The 21,083-nt window shown below is 54.3% G+C and overlaps 8 protein-coding genes across 8 annotated transcripts; 6 read left to right on the top strand and 2 right to left on the bottom strand.

The window, feature by feature from the left end:
* Positions 1-162: 162 nt before the first annotated feature.
* On the top strand, positions 163-1,698 carry PG997_010798 (uncharacterized protein; the record flags this gene model as incomplete). The annotated part of the gene is made up of 4 exons (XM_066815113.1): positions 163-320; positions 394-760; positions 898-1,337; positions 1,404-1,698. The coding sequence occupies 4 exons, from the start codon at positions 163-165 to the stop codon at positions 1,696-1,698; spliced, it is 1,260 nt and encodes a 419-aa protein (XP_066664403.1).
* Positions 1,699-2,539: 841 nt separating this feature from the next.
* On the bottom strand, positions 2,540-5,387 carry PG997_010797 (uncharacterized protein; the record flags this gene model as incomplete). Its single annotated transcript, XM_066815112.1, has 2 exons — positions 2,540-4,323; positions 5,381-5,387. 2 exons carry the CDS (start codon positions 5,385-5,387, stop codon positions 2,540-2,542), a joined length of 1,791 nt encoding a protein of 596 aa, XP_066664402.1.
* Positions 5,388-5,584: 197 nt separating this feature from the next.
* Positions 5,585-7,498, top strand: PG997_010796 (STE/STE20/YSK protein kinase; the record flags this gene model as incomplete). The annotated part of the gene is made up of 1 exon (XM_066815111.1): positions 5,585-7,498. The coding sequence occupies one exon, from the start codon at positions 5,585-5,587 to the stop codon at positions 7,496-7,498; it is 1,914 nt and encodes a 637-aa protein (XP_066664401.1).
* Positions 7,499-7,574: 76 nt separating this feature from the next.
* On the top strand, positions 7,575-8,042 carry PG997_010795 (uncharacterized protein; the record flags this gene model as incomplete). Its single annotated transcript, XM_066815110.1, has 1 exon — positions 7,575-8,042. One exon carries the CDS (start codon positions 7,575-7,577, stop codon positions 8,040-8,042), a length of 468 nt encoding a protein of 155 aa, XP_066664400.1.
* Positions 8,043-9,420: 1,378 nt separating this feature from the next.
* On the top strand, positions 9,421-11,624 carry PG997_010794 (uncharacterized protein; the record flags this gene model as incomplete). The annotated part of the gene is made up of 7 exons (XM_066815109.1): positions 9,421-9,529; positions 9,693-10,157; positions 10,377-10,447; positions 10,515-10,684; positions 10,788-10,858; positions 10,984-11,288; positions 11,607-11,624. 7 exons carry the CDS (start codon positions 9,421-9,423, stop codon positions 11,622-11,624), a joined length of 1,209 nt encoding a protein of 402 aa, XP_066664399.1.
* A 1,744-nt stretch (positions 11,625-13,368) lies between these two features.
* On the top strand, positions 13,369-15,438 carry PG997_010793 (uncharacterized protein; the record flags this gene model as incomplete). Its single annotated transcript, XM_066815108.1, has 5 exons — positions 13,369-13,408; positions 14,117-14,319; positions 14,462-14,564; positions 14,632-14,833; positions 15,003-15,438. The coding sequence occupies 5 exons, from the start codon at positions 13,369-13,371 to the stop codon at positions 15,436-15,438; spliced, it is 984 nt and encodes a 327-aa protein (XP_066664398.1).
* An 807-nt stretch (positions 15,439-16,245) lies between these two features.
* PG997_010792 (uncharacterized protein) lies at positions 16,246-19,698 on the top strand (the record flags this gene model as incomplete). Its single annotated transcript, XM_066815107.1, has 5 exons — positions 16,246-16,694; positions 16,793-16,829; positions 16,884-18,139; positions 18,221-18,790; positions 19,434-19,698. 5 exons carry the CDS (start codon positions 16,246-16,248, stop codon positions 19,696-19,698), a joined length of 2,577 nt encoding a protein of 858 aa, XP_066664397.1.
* Positions 19,699-20,175: 477 nt separating this feature from the next.
* On the bottom strand, positions 20,176-20,929 carry PG997_010791 (uncharacterized protein; the record flags this gene model as incomplete). Its single annotated transcript, XM_066815106.1, has 2 exons — positions 20,176-20,558; positions 20,587-20,929. 2 exons carry the CDS (start codon positions 20,927-20,929, stop codon positions 20,176-20,178), a joined length of 726 nt encoding a protein of 241 aa, XP_066664396.1.
* Between the last annotated feature and the right edge of the window lie 154 nt (positions 20,930-21,083).

Below are 21,083 nucleotides of genomic sequence, written 5' to 3'. Positions count from 1 at the left end.
CCAAAATCTCCAGCGCTCTTTCCCTACCTACTGAACTGCAACTTTACGAGATCTTTACTGAGTCCCCAAAACAAGATCTCAATTGAATTCTCATTTACACACTCGTTTTTGATCTTCGTCTCACACACCTCGTTTCAGTCTTAGCAAGCAAGCATCTTCAAAATGCCTTCTACACGCTCGTCCGAGAAGAACACCGAGCCCACCGACCAAGCCACACGCGCAAAACATGAGATGGAAGAGAAGACATCGCCAGCACCAAAGCGCGCGAAGAAAGATAACGATGAGAAGACACAGATGACCATTGAAGAATCCATGCCCGAGTATGTGTGCCGCCTATACTGTTCTGCCCATGCTTTTCTCCCAGGCCACCGTTACTAACATTGCCGATTCCAGTGTTGACGACGGCGATGCTGAGACCAATAAAGCCGATGACGCCAATGAAAATGGCAAAGCCGGCGCTAGTGAGGAAAAGAAGCTAGAGCAAGAGCCCCAAGAGGCGAAGGAGGGGGAGCAGGATCAACCAGAGAAGGATGAGAATAAGCCCGACGATAAGGAGAACGAGAAACCCGACGCCGCCGCCGCCGCCGCAGAGGAGCAGCCCAAGAGTGAGGAGAACGGCGCCAGCGCGGTAGAGCCCGAGGCTCGTGAGGGCGAGGTGCCCGCGAGTATACTTGAGAAGGGCATCATCTACTTCTTCTTCCGCGGCCGCGTGGGCATCAATGAGCCGAGCGGCGTTGATGATATCGCCCGAACTTACCTGGTAAGCGACCTTGCGTGTTTCTTCTTTCCTCTTCCAGTGGTGTATCCAATGGACTGTTTATTCCAAATAATTTATTCTCTTTTCGGACAATACGTTCATTCCTAGAAGAGAAATTGCTAACCTCCGAGACTCAATAGGTCTTGCGACCGATTGCGCACGAAGGCAAGCTCGGCGACGGCCCCGTTGGCGACGCGGGCAACAGCCGGCTCGTCGCTATCCCTAAAAAGAAGCTGCCGCTCAGCGGGCAGGACAAGTGGATCGCCTTCGTCGAGAAGGTGGACGCGTCGTTCGCGACCCTCAAGGACGAGTTCCTCGCGGCCAACGACTACGAGACCAAGACGGCCGGCACGCGCCACTCGCCCGCGGCCACCCCCATCGGCGAGGGCGTGTATGCGATCACGTCGACGGGTCGCGAGAGCCACCTGGCGTACATGCTGACGCTGCCGCAGGAGCTCGGCGAGACCCAGAAGGATATGGGGCTTCGCGAGAAGGGCAGCTTTGTTCTTAGTACGCGCAATCCGGATTACCCGCCGCCTAAATACGCGCAGCTGCCTGAGGGCCCGGATTATCCTAAAGAGTAAGTTATTCTCCTGTTTTCTTATGTTTCATTGCCACATCTCGCTTCTTACTAACTCTGACATAGGGTTAAGGATGACTTTCGGTCTCTCCGCTGGTCCGGCACAACGCCCAAGCACCTCGACTACGTCAACACGCAAGTTTTGCTGATTGGAGAGGGGCCGGGCATCGACAAGGCGATGGAGCCGCAGAAGCAGGATCAAAAGGATGGCAAGGAGGAGCCCGAGGAAGAGCTGGTCAAGCTCGAGGAGGAAGACGCGCTGCGCATGAAGGACCTCAACGAGGACGACGCCAAGGCCATCTTTGCGGACCTCGGTGCCAGCGCGAAGGACTACCCGAAGAAGCTACAGACTACATTCTAGTGTGATGATGATGATATCCCAATGAGTTGCTTTTGCGATGATCTAATACGGAAGTACTGAGATGAGCTTGCTTTACTCGGGTTTTTTATTTACCAATGTGCAACTGCAGACGTAGTTCCTTGGCATGTGATGTCCGTGGCAACAATGGGTGTTCTAACCATCCATCATAGCAGCCTTGCCGACGAGATTGTTGACACTGTAACAGCACTTTCGGGAACGGATTTGCCAACGAGCCAATGCACTGGTACTGCATGTTGCTTGAGCATTGCGGAGGTAGTGGCGTTTGGCAGGGAATGGCATGGGCGGTTGAATTTAGTAGATGGCAATTTTCCTCATGCCGTTTGCTACCAGCCATCGTCGTGGTGTTGGTGGACGTGACCTTAGATGACGAGGACGATGTGATATAACATTGCGCATATACCAACGGATATGCAGAGATCAGCATCATGATGCTCCAGGGCCACTTCAGTGTGACCAACTTCGCCTTTCGTCGATATCTGAATGGGCGGTCGCAGTGTTCGCCATATCCTCTCCAAACTGATAGATAACGGCAACACATACATCCCCTTTCGGTACTTGGGGACCTTTGCGAGCCCTTTGCCTCATATAGTAGCGTATCTCGAACTCCTCAGCGCAGAGTTCTGCTTCTGGGATGCGGTTTGCCACATTGGGAGGCAACGCTCATTTTAACCCGAAGTGCATACGTCTTTGCGACAGGATCTGTCTTCAGGGTCCGGTGGACCACTCACTCCATGGACCTCAACAGAAGTCTGGAAGTGCCAACATAATCTGGCAGGGTGGGTTGGTATGTAGGGTATCATTCGTTACGTGCTGCCTAAGTTCAAGTAAAATCGTAAACCATCAAGCTTTCCCTGCCCTGACTGGATTCTTTCAGAACAATGACCATCTCGTCGTCGAACCCGACCCAATTCCGCTTCTCGTCAAAAGCCGCGAGGGTATTACTATTACTCTCATCTGACTCCGCATCTGCCTTTGCTTTGGCTGCCGGAACGTTAGGCCGCACCTCGATACTCCTAGCCTCCGCCCGGCCCTCGAGCTCCCAGACGCGGATCTCCTCGCCGCGGCAGCTGACGCTGACGGCCTTGCCGCGCGAGGTGATCTCGGCGTCGCTGATGCCCGAGGTGTGGCCCCAGAGGCGGATGCCAGGCGAGACGGAGAGGGAGGTGGCGTTGGAGGTGCAGAGATGGAGGATCAGGGTGTTGTCGGGTAAAGTGGCGAGGAGGTAGGGGTGGTTGTAGCAGATGTTGGTTGGGCCATCGTCCGCGGCGTGGGTCCTGTATGCGTGGGCCGTCGCCTGTGCTGGCGAGGATGGCGGCGAGGGGACTTGCTGCGACGGGGAAGAGCGCACGGGTGGGGAATACGCGATGCGCGTTGTTGTGATGTCTGGTGTCGTTTTCGTTTTTGAGGCTGAAGCCCGTAGATGGAGGTCTTGAATGCCCAGCGACCATCCTTGTAGGGTGGAAAATGTGTATGCGATTGACGCTATCGTGGTGCTTGCCGTCTTGCGTATGGAAAGCGCCAAAGGCGCCCTTGAAGTGTGTGACTTGAGTGATGTGAGCAATACTGGTGCCTGTAGGGATCCCGACGGCGCATTCGTCATTTGGGGTATCTTGGGATCGGAGCCAGCTGCACAGGCTTCATCCTCAGTCTGGCTATCCATTTCCGTTGGTATATTGATAGACTCAGCTCTTGGTCTATCTTGCGCCGGGATAGTGGCAGACCTGGGGTCCTCGGGAACTTCGAATGTGTATAGTGATATCAAGACAGACTCGGTGGCTTTTAGCAGGTAAGGGTGCGAGTATGCAATCCCGACCAGCTCGCCATTGGTAGACTTCTCGTGCCGGTACTTCCGTATTAATTCGTGCTTGCCAATGTCCAGCTTCCAGACACCGAAGCTGCCATCTTCGAAGCCAACGGCCACGTTCAACACTCTAGAATGTAGATCCTGGTCGTCAACGGCCAGGCAGCTCGGTGCCGCCGGGCTTGTTGACCCAGACTCGAGAAATGTGGCTTGCGCGACCAGTTCCTTTGTCCTTAAATCCCATGCGCGCAGGCCCGATGAAAGGTCTGCCGTTATCGCCACGCCTTCTGATATCTTGACCAGCATCGGCCGCGCCGTTGTCGCAATCTCTTCTCCAGTACCGACAGCCGCTATGTGGTCGCCGACATGTAGCTCTTCCACCGCAGCCTTGCCCTTGGACCAGTTGTGTCGCAGCTTGTATTGCCCCTTCCAATCCCGCGACGTCGAAGGCCGATCAACTCTACCGCCATTGTTGTTGTCGCTGCTATTGCTGCGCATGTCGACCCAGCCGCCCCTCCTCCCGTCGGCCCAAATCGCCCGGCGCGACGAGTAGTGCAACTTGCCCTCGCGCGCGGAGCCGTTGCGGAAGCCCGGGATGCGCATGGCGCGCGGCAGCACGAAGCGGTTGTAGTATAGCCGCTTCCATAGCTGCGAGTCTTCGGCGAGGCGGTGGAACCGACGCGAGACGGGCGCGACGTTGAGGAGAGACGGTAGGGGCAGGCACGTGAGGATGCGGATGAGGAGCTCGTCGGAGAGCGGCGAGAGGTTGTCGTGGCGGGGGCGAGCCGAGGTCGTTTGGGGTTCTTCGGTGTCGTGGGAACGGCGTTGTCATCTTCGCTCGGGTCGGCAACTGAGAAGAGCTTTCGCTTCTGGGGAGGCATTGTTGCCAAATGGAGAGAGAAAAACGCTCTACCTACCAGTAGGAATGATATGCAAGAATTAGGTACATACAGTCCTTGAAATGGGCATCGAGTCGGTCTTTGTGCAATGCACCCGCCGACCTAGGCATTAGTGGTGGTAATTAGCGACCGTAGGTAGGGAAGGTGGCGTCGCTGGGGAATGTTCGGGGTTTGCGGAGATACAGTCGCGACCAAGAATCAACCGCCACAACAAGCAGCCACGGCACTGTTCTTGCTTCAATGTTCACTTCTCCCCCAGCCTCCAGTGCCAGCAGCATCTCACAACAACCCCGGATAATTCCAATGTTTCCCCTTTCAGTGACCCTGGTAGCGATCAAGATAGTGCCAGGTACGAATCGGCCTGAATGTTGATCGGTCAACATGGGGTTTTCTAGTTTTCCACTTCTACTACACCGACACGATTGCGGCTCTTCGCTTTGATCCATTTGATGACGACTATCAGGTGTTGCTATCCACTTTCTTTAATATGACCTCAGTTTGGAAGCCCAATCAACAGCCCATACCATGTCTTGTCTCCTTGTACACTCTTTCCTATGGCCTCACTGGAGAACTCTCAAGAGATTTCTCCGGAGCAGCAGCGGATATGGTCGATGGACACGTCTACGCGGCGGTGCTAGTAGCACCTTGCCCTGAGGCTGCAAAGACGTGCGGCAGCTATATCAAGAGATGTGATACGTGCAGTACCAACACATCTCGCTTCTCGGAATTGAAAAGAAAGGGATAGCCCCCATTGCCCATTGCTTGGCCAGACCGGCCAGACCGACAAGTGTCGGGATTTGCGAACCGCCCATCGATCGTACCTGGCTGGGGCCAATTGATTGGGAACCGTGGTTTCGCTTAAGCAGTGTTCACCCACGCCCCCTGCTCCCGGATGCAGACCCGTTCATCCGACTCCCCGGCAGTGTGGTTGTCCAACAGCGAAGGTCATACAAAAACGTACCTGGCATCGCGATCACGCCCAGCTTCCTTTCCGAGATATGCAGGACGCGAGGGGGCCATATGATATTCACGTACTAAGGCTAAATGCGCATCCCGGTCATAACGCTTGATCGGAATCCTACTAACTACCTAGTTCACCACCACCCTTGCTGTTCCTGATGAGGATTAAAACCCTGCCGGCCGCGATCCCCGTCTGTCTATCCAGATGGGGAACATCGCCTATCATGAGTTCCTCGCAGAAACTCGTGTCACGGCCACCACCCCGACACTGGATCCACGCCAAATCGTCGACATGGAGACCCGAAAGGCCATGATGGACGACGCCAAGGAGATGCAGACGGCCACCGACCTGGCCTGCCGGGAGGCCGGAAAGAGCGCGCCCCCTTACCTGCTGTCCGAGCTCATTGGCAAGGGCAGCTACGGCCGTGTCTACAAGGCGACGGACCGGCAGACGGGCGGCGTCGTGGCCATCAAGATGGTCGACATCGAGGAAGGGGACGGCGTGAAGCCGGGCGCCGCGGACACCTACGGCGACATCCAGAAGGAGATCAGCACGCTCAAGCTGCTTCGCGACGTCGGCGCCGCCAACGTCAACCTCGTCGTCGACGCCTTCATGGTTGAGCAGTCCATGTGGATCATCACGGACTACTGCGCCGGCGGCAGCGTCGCGACGCTGATGAAGCCCTTCAATGCGGCGGCGTCGATGGGGAGCAGTGGCCCGCGGCTCGACGAGAAGTGGATCATCCCGATATTGCGGGAGGTGGCCGAAGCCATCCGCTGGATCCACAACCACGGCGTCATTCACCGAGACATCAAGTGCGCCAACATATTCGTCACTCAAGAGGGCGGTGTTCAGCTGGGCGACTTCGGCGTGGCGGCCATGGTCCAGACCAAGTTCGACAAGAGACGTACTGTCATTGGCACTCTGCACTGGATGGCCCCCGAGCTCTTTGATTCCGTCGTCTCGTACGGTCCTGCTGTCGACATCTGGGCGTTTGGAGCAGTGGCTTACGAAATGGCCTCCGGGCTACCGCCGAATGCCATGGAGTCGCACAGGGCGCGTGTCGACCCGTCGCAGTTTGGAGAGTTCCTCAACGGGCACATTCCGCGGCTCGAGGGTCCCGAGTATTCCGATGGGCTGAAGGATCTGGTGGCATTCTGCCTGGAGAAGGAACCCGACCGGCGTCCCACGATTGACCGCGTCGTAAATCACCCATACATTCGCCATACCTCGTTGGCATATCCAGCTGCCTCGCTTTCCCAGCTTGTGCGGAACTACAGGTTATGGGAGCAACAGGGTGGCGTTAGGCAATCACTACTCAACCCCAACATCGGCGCGCAGGTAGCGGCCGATCGCACTGGGGCCGATCCGGAGCAGGACGAATGGAACTTTAGCACGACTTTGGAGTTTGACCAGGAGGTTGAGGACACTGGCCCTTCAGCACAGGATCTTTCACAGAATATGGTACCTCCGCCGCTACGACCGAAGGGCAGGCGCCGGCCTCCGCCTCACGTACTTGAACGACTCAAGGCTCCTCTAGAGAAGGTTTTCGACCCCAACACCAGAACAAACTACACAGAGAACTCGAGGACGTACTATGCTCCTGGCGGTGGCGGCAGTGGTGATGATGGTGGTGGTAGTGCCATGCCCTCGTCATCAGCGCCGGATCTGCCACTCCGAGACGACTCAAGTACAGCTGCGATACGAGAATCGCTGATCGACCTCGACGCCTCACTCGGAGACAGCTTCGACACACCAACATCGTCGATGGATGACATGTCCACTCTCCGACCAACTGCCCCTGGTCCCATGGCCTTTCCACACTCGGCTGCTTCGTACGAACCATCTAGCGGACTGTCCAACCGAGGAATACCGAGGAGGGCCCCGGGCCCGCCCCCTCTACCTCTAAGTGGCTCGTTCTTCCCTAACAGCTCGAAGCCCATGCCGAACCCGCAGCCTCCAGGGAAGAACGGAATAATGCCTAAACCAATCAGAAGCAATACCACATCCATTTTTGCCCAGCAGCGCCAGATGGAATGGCGGTGGCCGAGCAACGCCCCGCCCCCTGCCCCGGAGCAGCAGCGCGGGACGAGGTCCGCGTCGCTCCACAGCAGGTAACAATTACAGCCATCATCAGAACAACACGTCGAATGGCCGCGGCCGCAGCCCGAGTCCCAGTCCCTTGGTGATACCGATGCCGGCCGACCGCGCTTCTCTAAACAGCCTGATCGACCTGGACGAAAGCCTGTTTGGCATTACGGACGATTCCACCAACAAACACATCTCGCCGGAGTACCCCAGCACGCCGCCGCGGTCGGCCAACGGCACCGCCGCCCCCTGGTCGTCGGCCGGCATGTTTTTCGGGGAGGACGGGCTGTCGATGAGCCCCCTTCGATGGAGTTGCTATACCACCGGCATTACCCCACAACAACATGATGGACTATACTCCCCCCCAATCCCCGAAACTTCCCCGCACCGGCCAACTTCCTCCTTTCCCCACCGGACGAAGAGGACGAAGACTTGGACTTTCAGGGAGGGAGCGGAAGCGGAAGCGGGGGCGGGGGCGGGGGGCGGGGGCGGTCATGATGATGATGAACACGATGACGATGACCACGGCCCGTTCTGGCTTCAGTCCGTCGTCGACCCCCCTCGGCGCAGGTGATGGAGGGCCGCGCACCGCGGCGGGCCGTCGCGGACGAGATGAAGAGGTTGCTTGGGAGCTTGTCGGGGCACCTCAGCGACGTGGGGAAGCAGGTCAAACAGCTCGAGCCGCGAAGGGCCGAGGGCGCGAGGCCTGGGTCTTGACGGTCCCGACTATTTGATCCGGAGACAGGAGTCATGTAAGTTAATGTTCTCGGTGTATCTTGGGAGTTCTTGGGCGGCTTAGAGGGAAAGGGCGGGGATTGTGGTTTTGGTTGATGTCGAGAAAGCGCTGTGGGACACACCTACCGGGCCTAGCCCCCATCCTAACCGTTCCCGTTCTTAGGGCCGCGGGGAGCGCTCTAATGGGGTTTGGCGGCATTGCTGTTTCGTCCATTCCGGTGATCCGGGCCATTCGTCCTATGGCGGGCGCGCTGCGGGCGCATTTGAAATGGGGGCTGGATAATGGAGGCGGGGAAAACGATTGAAAAAACTCAAGATAGGATTCAAAGATAAAGCGGAGGAAGAGAGGGATACATTTTCCCATAAACACATACGCACAGCCCCATATTCAAGGCTGCTGGATAGCGTGAGGGATCCCCGAGTGGCAAAACTCGCCCGGGGGCTCCAGGAAGAAGACGATCGGGTTCAGGAATGAAGGCTCCGGTTGTCATTGATAAACAAAGAGAGCTCCCTACGATCGTGGGGGCGGATGCAATTCGATCCACAGCTGCTGTTCTGATCCCAACCCCCATTTTCGCGAGAATGATTCCCGGTTTCCTTTTAGCGTGATTTGACAAGGATACACTCTTTCGCACTCGTGGGAGAGCAGTTGGCTGTTGTTCCGAACCAGCTCTAGACTAGGTAGCAACGGTGTGTCCTTTGGGGGCCTGGGCACCGAGACGGTCTGCTCGATCCCGTCGATCTGGCTGGTTGACATTATCCGAGTATTGCTCCGTGGAAACGTTGGCCAGCTCGAGATGCTTATATTCAATCATGCTCCAAGCCCCAAACTTTAACTTCGACCAGCGGCTTAAGTGCAGCTCGGGTGCGTACAGGCTATGTCAGCCCACCGTGGCGAACGATAACTAATACATCACTGCAGCATCATCTTAAAAATATCGGTCCGACGCAGGAACACCGGACGGGTCCTAGACATTGGTCTCTCCCGTGATCTGAAGCAGAGGCAAAAAAAGGATTGCTGTTGATGCTGATACTGGCGGAGCCAGGTCTCATCGATTCTTGTCTTTGACAATACTGCAGCACACCCAAAGGTGTCGTCGTCCAACAACGAGTCAGCCCCTTTTAGGTCGCGGCTCTTCGATATCTCCCCCAGCGATGCGACATTCTATATTCCACTCCCAAAATCACATACCTTTTATGATAGCACGCCGACCCACATGAGCATGCGGGGATTCGACCTCTCCGGTTACCACGAGACCGTGGCCGGTCGGATTGTCAATCTCCTTCTCGTCATCTTTGGCAGTGGTGTCTGCGGCGCATTCATCTGTAAGTCATCTACCTGCCTGCCTGCCTACACATCTTGTGGCACTGACTGCTTGGGAATCCGGGTTTTTCGTTCTGGTAGCTCACGGCCATTTTCTTCTTCACAGATCACCGTTGCGCCACTGTTCGTGCATGGCGCCGTGTCCCCTACATAATATGGCGTAAGCTTCACCCCGTCCCCCCATCTTCATCTCCATGGCAAGGCAATACGATAGTGAATCGAGGCTGTTGCTGATGCTGATGCTGTGGCCCGCCTCCTGCTCCGTTCGATGGAACTCCCTACTGACCCAGACGTTCGCACCTACTTTAGTGGTTATCGCCATCTACGTCGACTCCCTATTGTTCATGCTCGGCTCGTCGCTGACGCAGTTTACGCTGGACGCCAATGACAATGTTCGAGTATGCAGGGCGACCATTTTGCTGTGCATCACGGCCTATCTCTCTAGCAAGCTTCTCATCTACCTCTTCCTGGTTGACAGGGCCGTGAGTGTCCATATGGCTTCTGTTTCACCTTCACCCTTAATGATGGCCAGTCACTTACGCTTTGTTTTGGAACAGCATATCGTCCGAGGCACCGCGAAGAGTAGGTTTAAATCCAAGTTATACCTGTTCCATCTCGGGTTCATCTTGAGTAAGTTCGATCCGGCTTCCACACACTGCGACGGTCACCATCGCGCCTCATCATGAGGAGGAGGCTAACTGGCTAATATAGTTTCTAATTTCGTCTTCCTGGTCCTGTTACTCGCATTGTAAGACCGACCTCACCACATTCGCAATTTATATCGATCGAATCACACTCGCTGACAACCCGTTCTGTGTATCAACAGCCACGCCAACGACATCACTTCAGACGGCCTCTGCGTAATTGCCGTAAACCACGATATTCTCATCTGCATCTGCGTCGTCGATGTTATCATCAATGTGAGTATGCACCCTTGCTTTCTCCCAGTGTACACGGGGACTTAAACTGACGGTGGTGTTATCACAGGTCTATTTGACTACCCTCTTCCTCCGGCCCATTGTACAATCCCACTCGTTCCACCTTGGCTGGTTACGGAGCGTGAACTCGTCGAAACACGGGCCGCTGGATTCCAAGCTCCGCTGTTTAACCAAGAAGACCTTCTTGGGAACATGCTGCACGCTGCTCAGCAGCTTGTCGTGAGTTGGATTCCGTCATCTCAGAACCCCCCCCAGTGAGGGTTTTGCCAGCGTCGATCTTAAAGAAAAAGAGGCTAATACGAAAGGAAATTCTTTCGGGTAGGAATCTTATTGGGCAAATGGTCTTCGATGGCCAACCATACTGGTTATGCCTGCTTTGTTGCGGTGCCGATGGTTTGTGCCTTCTTCATTCTTTCATTCTTCTCCTTCCCCCCCTTTTCATCACCTTTTCCGCCTTACACAAGAACAACAAAACAAGAAAAGAAGGAAAGCTAACCTGGGGCTTCTTCCTACAATAGTACTGTTTAGCGCTATCGTCATCCAATGCATAACCAGCAACGAGCATCCGGCCATGAGCGGCGCACCGGCCGGAAGCGGCAGCGGCGGCTCCTGGGACAGCAGCACCTACTACCACCCGAGCACGTCGCGCCGGACGGGGTCCTCGACGTTGTGCGAACGGGGTGGCTGTGCCGGTGGCGGGAGCGGCGGTGGTGCGCCAGGTGATGGCTCCGGCCAGGGCAGCCAGGATATGGTGTTGGGGCCGATTCAGACCGTGCCCGCGCCCACGCCCACGCTGGCGAAGGACGAGGGGGAAAGGAACGTGGTGGGCCCCGTCTCGAGCGCGGAGTCGAGGGACTACGGGGCGGAGCCGAGGACTTACTGGGCGGTATGAGGCCTGCATCTTGTACCAACGTATTTTTTTTCAACGTATTTTTTGTGCTTTTGCTTTTTGACTCGTCCCAGCGCAGGCCAGCTGAAGCAAGTGACTCAAAACCGAGCAAACTCAACACATATCGACTCAAAAAGAAGGTATTATACCCTAGTGCCCCCGAACTCTAGGTCGGTGGTTATTTATACATGACATATCTACTGTGTCCATTTATGACATATACCTCACAGGACTGTGACACCGGCCAAGCAGTACAGCAACCTCGACTGAATAAATATTAGCGGACTTGTACTGGATATGTGACAGATTTCGCCCAGTTGCCTGGCGCAGTCACGCGGCCCTATTCGGTGACGCGACCTGAAACACTATTTCACTGGTGGCCCCAGCAGCAGCTACGACTACGACAGTGCCGCAAGAGAGGGAACACTTCAAGGAAAATAATGCGCGAGATCATCTATCTGAGAGGCCGCCGCGCATATTTCGGAAGCACCAACAAGGAGCAGGTGCCGTTGGTGGTCGAGAGGGGGGAAAACTTGCGGAGCTTTGATCTGCCCGGCTACCTTAGCTGGCTTTTGGGGCTCGAGCCATGGGGGCTGGGAGGCTCGGCGGCAGCGAAGAAAGGCACATTCATTGCTGCTGATGCTACAGAGAGGAACGGCACGCTACCAGTCGTAGGGGGCAGCTGTGTCACGATCACCCAACAACGAAGACTCTGCTCCATCGTAATGAGATATCACACCGAGACCTGTCTGTTTCGTGGGGAAGAGGGATCGCAGTATCTATCGATCGTTAATTTGGGTTCACAATTAGCTGCATACTTAAGGATGCCCGGGCTCATATATTTCCTGTATATGTTCATCTAAGTTGTCATCTTTATTTGGGCCAAAGCGAGGTCCCGCTGTGGGACTTTTACCTAACGTGGGAATGTCCCTCTACCGAAAGAGCTGATATCGTGCTCGGGCGAGCATTTACCCTCGGCCCTGAAAGAGTCCGGGGACAGTAGTGATTTGAAAGCAGTCATCGTCAAGTTGTCCATTATCGTCCGAGTGTTCGACGGCATACACCGCGCTGCGCACCTGCTTCGGCTCCACGTGCTTAGCAAACATCGACGTGTCTGGTGGCGTAATCGAAAGAAACAGTGTATGTATGTTGCAAGAAGAGTATCTCTCATATGGTGATTTTCTGGGGCTTAATCGTATGTAGTAAGTATGTGAATTCACCGCAAGAAGTTCTCGTATTGGTTTCCATCATCTCTCATCTTCCCCATAAGACTCATCATATCAGCCGCGATGGCGAAACATGGTCAACTGAGCGGCAAGACGGCGAGTAAGTTACGCCTCGAGCTATCACACTCCATTAGCAAATACGAAGAAGTACTGATGTTCTACGTTCCTAGTCGTGACTGGGTCCTCCAAGTCCAACGGCATTGGAGCTACTGTTGCTGCGGCTCTTGCTGAGCAACGAGCAAATGTAAGTGATGCTTGATATTTCCCGGGAATGATATCAGGTAGCTGCTAAACGTCACGATCAATGTGGTGGTGATGGGGGGATTGGGTGGCCTTGTGAGAGTCTTGGAGTATATAGTCCCTGTATCGATGGTTGTATCGTTTGTCAAGTATGGCAGAGCAAAGACGGGAGATATGTCAGCTCGAGGTATAGGCGGCACTGTCTAGGGGGTGAGTGATGGGATACATTCAGATATGTCTGCATCTACGTAGGCACGTATATGTATCAGAAATAATTCTTTTCTCTCCCCCTTCATTTTCTAGGTAGTTCTACATACTGCACTAGGTAAAGCACTCGTCTTCCTCTGTAACAATTTACTCACCCAATCTCTAGTAAGAGTTCAGTAAGTCCTTGCTTTGTCACTTTTGGGCAGCTACTGGAGCCGTGACTGCGAATCCTTCATCAGTTACCGGCATTCCCGGTTTGTTTGGCCAAGGCTTACACTTTTGTCTTCATCCGAACCTAGAGCCATGGCAGTTCTAATACATTATCTTTCAAAGGGCACAACATGCAGGAACCAGTGACGCAAAACTGCGCCGCATACTTGCGTATGTAGTCAGAACAATGCATGTGCCGTCCAGTCTTAGGGCTACACCTCTTACCGTCCGGTTACTAATTGGGCACTTGTCGTCGCACCATCATCAGAGCTGATCGCTAGCACAAGCCCATTCTTAACCTTAAGCCACCCCGTTTCTTTGGATGGAGTCTTTCGAGCATGGGCTTTAATTATTGACTGGGACCAGCATCCCATGCCACGTGGGTTTCGAGGTTTAAGCGCAACGGTTCTTTCAGACGAAGAAGGCGACCAGGGAAACTACGAATCAGCAGCTGCCAGATTCGAGCCTAAAATATTAGGCCAGATGAAAATTGCGGAGCTACATTATGTTAGCAGGCAAGTGGTGCGGGTCGGGATTCAGGCACGCTACGGAGCACCCAGCACCTTCTGTGATGGAACATGGATGCGTGCATGGGAGGTGTCAAGTCGCATCTGTTCCATCTATTCCATCGAGCTCGTTCCCCAATCAGGCCAACATGACGAACGGCATGATATCATTCGAAATCCTTCGGCGGCTTTCGCAGCGCGATTAGCTCAATCTGGCCATCCAGTTCCGACAGGATCGGTTATGTAGCGGGTAGTTACATACAGCAGCATAGCATGCCCGAAGAAAAGACGACCGACCGACCCTCCAACGCCCAGTCCAGGCCCAACTTGGCCGCCAGCCAGGGCTAATTGTGCCTAGGACTTTACTTCTCAGGTTGCCAGGACTTTTTCGGCTGCCCCTCCCCTGCCAAGCATCCCACCGATTGCCTGAACGAGCATGGTGCCAAATCGCCCGATGAGGAAGATCCGCCGCGGGGAGAATTGATCAAGACAGGCAGGCCCCAGCAGCCCAGTGAACACCGAAGCGGGCACGCTTGTAACCCAACCCGTGCAACCATGGCTTCTGCCACGGGCTTTGTTCGTCTAAACGAGTGTTGCTGAAGGATGCCTTCCCGTCCTCACTCTTGTCCGCTTCAGGAAACGATGTGCAGGACTGCCATATGGCAGAATCCTCCCGCGTGCTGTATCACACGTGGGTAGCGGCTCCTTCACCAGATAGATTAGAGACCCCGAGACAGAGAGAGAGCTGAGCAAGCCAGGCGCGGCACCAGAAGCACTTACCGACCGATTCTGTCTCACCACACGTCATTGCATTGCAAGAAGTAAGTTTGTAAGCTCTCTCCCCTCGTATTATGTACGCGCTGCGCACCATAGCTTACAGACACACAGACACCGGCACAGGCACACAGCCAAGCACCACCAAGACTGCGCCCACGCCAAAAGCTGCGCCCGCCCCCTCCCTCAGCCCTAGAATACTACGCCGTATCTGCCAAAAGCAATATACGCGATTCGGCCGTTTACCAATCGCCGCACGGGAGAGGCGTCGCGATTCTGAGTGTAGCCGCCGTGTGCAAGCCAGAGAGCAAGCCATGTGCGGGGGACGGACGCGACGTCCTTTTTTTCTACAGGGGTTTGGAATCTGCATACCTCACGATTAGTGAGATGGTCCTGCCTCCTTATCCGCAGACCTGTCGGATATCGACAATACCCAAGCACCGACCGAGTAAGCAATCTTTAGTGTGATGACTGCCCGACTTCAGGGTCCAAGTGGCGCTCAGTTCCATGTGGAAAAAGGGTCTTTCATATACCTCACCAGAAAGATCTTACGCTGCTGCGCTGGGGCACTGGAGCTTCGACAGTCAGCAAACAGAGTGCGAATGCGATCTATCTCGCTTCATCCCGCTGCAACGGGGTATGTCTGTCGTCGCCATTGCTCTCATTATCTACCTAGGTAACTATGAGCTGGGAAGTGGTCATCTACTTGGCTTGAGGTCCAACCCCGAGTGCATGCTGCGAAAGCACCAAGAAGACAGGCGAGGAAGTAATGAAGCAACGAACTTCTTCAGACATGATATGGGCCGCGCAAAAGCGACCGTAATTCGAGAAGACTCTCTCGGGGGTCATCCCAGGCGCCCATCCGATTTGTGGATATTGCGGTCGGCACCTCCCGACAATTCCATGGTTCTCCAGCACTGACCTGACGGAACCGAACCAACACCAGCAACCAGAAGACATCACGGTCCGCTTCACGATGTTCGAGGAAGCTAGAGGTTTAAATATATCTCTTTCGGGTCCAGTGCCCCCATTTTTAGTTGGCTTTAAACATAGTCGCATCTGCGCGCATCTGCAGGCCCATCATGGCCATCTGCAACTCTGCTTCCCAGCATTATTTTTAGCAGTAGGTATGACTGGACCAGAGGTCGCACCACCCCTACAACTTCTTCGGGCTACGATCCGCGCCCGAGAAGTGCGCGAGCACTGCAGACCACTCCCTGCAGAAGCGGCACAGCAACTCTCGAGTACGGTACACCCTCGCACACCTCGCACCTCGAGCAGTCAGTCCGCTTCAAGTGGTTGCCACCTGCATGCCCTGCATACTGTATTGATCCCTCAAACGTCAGCAGCTCCATTTCCTGGCAACGTCTGCACGCCTCTGCGCCCTCTGCTCCATTTCTCATTTACTGGCCCGACTGCCTGCACTTTCTTCTCCTCTTCCCCCCCTTGTCCCTTGTCATCACGCAACCTGCCACGCCTGCCTGCCACTCTGACCCGAACCGGAGTGATTACCACCTACATTTGATCTTACTGCTACCTACTACCAAACTAACCCTACTTTACTTACGTGGACATAACGGAGCAACCCTCAACTACCAGGCAGACAGACAGAAGATTGGATGCATCGCGAGAGTTGTCGCTGCCCTCTCCCCCAGGTTGTTCTTATACGAATGCCTTTTCCTTTACTACTATTAGTTCCCTTAACCACCTAAGCCCCTACCCAGCGCCATGGATCCACTTACTATTTTAACCACGGCTAGCACGCTCTCGAGCATGCTCAGTGCGCTCGACAGGACCATCTCCAATACGACCGAGGTGCGGGGACACTGGCAGGACGCCGATCTGACGGTGCTTTTGCTCGAGAACCAGCTCGCGACGCTGCGCACGGCGCTCGGCCAGATCAAGGACTGGATTGATGGCTTCTCCGCGTCGCCGGTCGGCTTTCCCGAGCTGCACTCGCAGCTGGTCATGGACCTCGACCGCTGCTTGATCTGCTGCCGCCTGCTGATCGCCAATGTCGACTCGGACGTCACCCAGATCCACCAGAACACCGTCGGCAGCAATAACATGCCCAACAAGCTGCTGCGATTGATGAGGACGAGGAGCCTGAAGAAGTCGCAACCCATGATTCAGCAACAGACGACGGCTCTGATGTTTCTGCTCGGCGCATTCAATGCGTAAGTCCACTCACTTTCAACTTTCCATCGTTAGCTTTGGCTTTCGTTGCCTATGCCATGCTGCTTGCTGCTGCTTGCTGCTGCTATCCGCTAGCTAGCTTTCATGTCGTCGGCAATGCACCGAACACTGCATATGTAATGCATCCCCCGCCGGAACTTGTCGCTAATTGAACTGGATGGAATTTACAGTGCTGCCATATCGCAACAAAAGAACTGCTCGATCAACCACAAACCAAACGTGCATTGCAGGCAATAGAAGAAGACACCTCGGCCCTGTTTGCGCCCCGCTACTCGGACCCCAATATGAGCGCATCGTCGCCCTCTTCATCAACCGCCATGACCAGTCCCGGTTTTGCCAACACACCACGACCGTCGCTTAAATCCGACTTTAGTAACGGACCTGTCGTATCTAGGATATACGAGACTTGGATCCAGAACTCGACGGAAGCGGCCCCACCATACCAACCACCGACGGACCCGAACTGGCAACGGTCACTGGCCGATGTCAAGGAACATCATCCAGTTCAAAATGGCGAGAGCTCTGCTGTTGCCGGCAGAGTAAATGGCCATCATTCGAGGGGTGGAAGGTATAGCGTGTTGTCGCCCGTGATAAACGGCGACAAGTTTGTTGCCGAGCCCATCCCAGAGCAGGTGCAAGTTGAGCCGAATGACAAGTTCATCCTCTTCCCGCGCGATGAGGATGATGGCAAGATCGTCGTCGACTCGGTTGAGACACAGGAGAAATTCATCACCACTCCCACAGATACGAATGAGAAGTATATCGTCAGTGGCGCTACCCCCACTTCATTAGAGAGCAGTGACAGGTTCACGGACGACATGTCGGAGAGCCCATTTACACCCACCAGTTCCCGCCCGGGCAGCTGGCTCGCGCCGGCCCGCTCCAACAGTGTCATGTCCGCCAAAAGCAAATGGAAGCTCCTTCGCAAGAGGCGTGAGAAGAGCGAGGACCAGAAACGGTCGCTTGCGATCGACAGCGCCCTGAAAGAAGACTACAGGAAGGAGAGGCAGCAGCAGCAATACAAGGCACTACTTTTCGGCTCAGACTCACGACTACACATCTTGACAGCGGCCAAGATGCTTGACAAATCGAGGTCATACACCAGCCAGGAACTGTACGACTACCGGACCACTATTTTGAAACTGGTGAGGAGATACACGCACAAGCTTATCCGGGAGATGCGACAGCAGCAGGTCAACACGCATGCACGGTATCTTTGGGCGTACGTGGAGGTGTTGGAAAGCTATTACAACGGTGGCATAAACGACGTCGATACCGGGCTCCCCGACGAGTTGGATGAGAGGTTTTACAGCGCGTTGGAGAACATCCTTCAGGATCCTCACATCGCAAGCATGGTGAAACCGTCGCCATCCGCTACTATTGCCAAGGAGCCGAAAGACTCATCCTGGCCCAGAGCTGCAGAATAGTAAGCCACTCTTTAGGCACAGGAACATATCCCGCCTCGTACTCTCATGACTGAGGCATTTGGCTGACCTGACCATCACAGTTTCTTTTCGTCTTTACGTCGGATAACAATGCCGACTTACGTTCCTACCGGCATGGACATCATATACGCAACTACATTTGCCTCAACAACAGGAGGAATTACCAAGACGGACATTCGCGAGCGCGAGCTCGGCGTCGACTTTCTCGACATCGGCGGCCTGACCGGCAAATGGAAGAAGTGGATCCATCAGTTCGAGGAGGCGCGCTTCGTCGTCTTCGTGGTCGACCTGGAGGAGTACGACAAGCCCGAAGTGATGCGCGACACCATGGAACTCCTCAACGCCGTCGTCAACTCGCAGTGGTTCGCGGCGGCGTCCATCATCCTACTGCTCAACGTCCCCCCGCTCTGGACAGTCCGCAACACGGCCAACCCGCGCGACAACGTCAATATCCCTAAGGCCGCCGACGAAGTTCTCAAGGGCTTCCAGGCCCGCAATCTCGAGAGGCTGTTCATCTCGCCCTGCAGCATGACAGTCGACGGCGGTGGCGAGGCCGCGATGCAGTACATCCTCTCCGCTGTCAAGGAAGCGATCCTGATCAAGGCCTTGACCACGGTAGACGACACAATAATGTGAGAGTGAGAACGAGAGGGTGTGTCTTGTAATGTTTGGGTTTTAATCTTTTTTCATGAATTTAGCGGGGGCGCAACGCGAAGTACGTTCAGAGGGTACTGAACCCCGATTCCCGGTTCTTCATTCGACATGCAACATTTCCGCCATCTATATGTATATATATACCTACCTACCTTACCACCAAGTATGTTGGCGTCGATATCCATGATCATTTAGTCAGTTGTTTCTATCTCATGTTCTGCAGAGGAAAACACACTCGAGACCTGGGGACACAAAATACCCAGACGCAACCGGACCTGCTAGGGTTGACGGTTTAGCATATCATACGAGAATTACAATACACAATGTTCCAAAAACGTTATGTGGCGCCATGGTATATTTGGAGACGAAGATACCTATCAAGAAAGTGAATGTTCATCCCTCGTGGGGCAAGGATTAGGATGCGAGCTGCACCATCTGCTGCCAAGCTGAACGCTTGAGGAGATGGGAGCCGCAAGATTGTCAGCTTTTCGATTCTAGCTTAGGATTCGGATCTCTGTTGTTTGACGTCAAGTCAGACTCCGGTGATCCCTGAACGTCGGATCCGAGATGAGGTCAGACCGAGTCCGAGCATGGGACATACATAGTTGCGATGCACCACAGATCCTGGAGTCTCGTGGTCGTTGGCTTCCGACCAGGGATTGACACTATTCACAATCCGCGTTTGAACGGAGTTGGGAGCCCTTCCGAATTCCCTGCGAGTGTAAATGGGGTAGCTGGTCCAGGCTTCAAGAAGACAAGAAGGCTGGGTTACCGTGAGAACCCGGACATGAAGGTCCGCGACCCTATCTCCAGAGTTGACGCCGTCGCCCGCTGCTTGATGCTATGGACTGTTTTCAAAGTCGGCAAACGGTTGGCGAACGACTGAGTAGAAAACCAGGAGTAGATGAGTCATTCTCAAGGCTTTCATATATCAGGTGGAGTAGCGTGCCAACTCAAGTCGCTGACATGAGTTTCATCAAATGGGGTATGAAAGTCCTCCACGAGCTGACTAAGGATTCTGGAAATTTATGCTTGTAGAGAAGCATTAATACAAGAACGACACGACGTAAGGAGGGGACAGGGAAGTCATGACATGTTCTTCTCTTTAGCTGTACTAGACTGTGACGCGTGTGTCTGATTACGCGTGTTCCAGTCCTTGGTAGCTTCTATCGCGACATGACGTTGCGTGAATGAACAACCGAGCAGCCTCTGAAGAACGAGATGACTATCAGAACCCAAGCCGCCTACATGCAACGGCAACCCTCATCCTGCAATACATGATATCCATACAAGTGACAAGGGGTGGCCAGTATGAACATCCAAACAAGGCAAGGTCCCATCCTTATCGTACATCGAGTTCACCTCAGTATCCCTCATCTGCCTTTCTCTCCTTCATCAGATCCAGCGTGCTGCTCGGCAAGAGCTTCACGTCAACCAATTCCAGGCCACCAAACTTCTCCATAAATTCGTCTCCATAGCGTTCAATAATGTCTTTCCAGTACGGACCAATGTCCTGACGTTTGCTCAAGTAGAACGTCCACATCCCGCCATCATAGTCATGTGTCCTCAAATAGTCTTTCAGACCACTCTTGTCGTACAACGAACTCATGAATAGAGGGGGAATGAGCAGCTCTTTGTATACATCCACCAGATCGTTGTCGAATCCGTAATGGACCTCCTCGCGCCATCGGGTATACTCTTCAAAGCTGAAGAACGGATTGTGTTGGAGGAACTCTTCTCTTTGTGCTGAATGGGTTTTTATCTCCCTTCCTACCAGCTTTAGGTCGACGGTATTCCTTGAGTTCAGCTGCCAGAAACTCGTCAAGGAGAGCCGACGGGCTCTTCGATGTAGCATCCAGCAACTTGATTAACCAATCCATGGGCGAGTTCAACTCAAGACCGCCCAGCTCGACAGGGAAGAAGAGATACGCATCTGAAACGTCAGCTATGTCATATTGCCGTTTGAACAAAGTCTTGATATGGTCGACGGATCTTTCAATGGGGATACTGCCGTCTTCATCGTTTTCGCAGCCTCGTTGGAACACCATACGCTGGATGCGAAAGTAAGTTGCCATGAACACGTCCAAATGGTCGCGGCCAAAACCGTTGGTCGGCATTGCGAACATGGAGGTCAAATCCTCCACGAAGCCATTCCAGGTCTGGATAAACGATGATATGCTCGTTCCTCTGCTTTCCAGCTTACGCCGGAGGTTTCTTGCATATATATCAACTTCTGTTTGGTCGATCTCAAATCTTCTGGTAAAGGACGAC

The sequence above is a fragment of the Apiospora hydei genome (assembly GCF_038363865.1).
Source record: "Apiospora hydei strain CBS 114990 chromosome Unknown utg000008l_segment0_segment0, whole genome shotgun sequence".
Classification (NCBI taxonomy): domain Eukaryota; kingdom Fungi; phylum Ascomycota; class Sordariomycetes; order Amphisphaeriales; family Apiosporaceae; genus Apiospora; species Apiospora hydei.
Note: the sequence above shows the minus strand (reverse complement) of the source record. Positions and strands in the feature narration are given on the sequence as shown.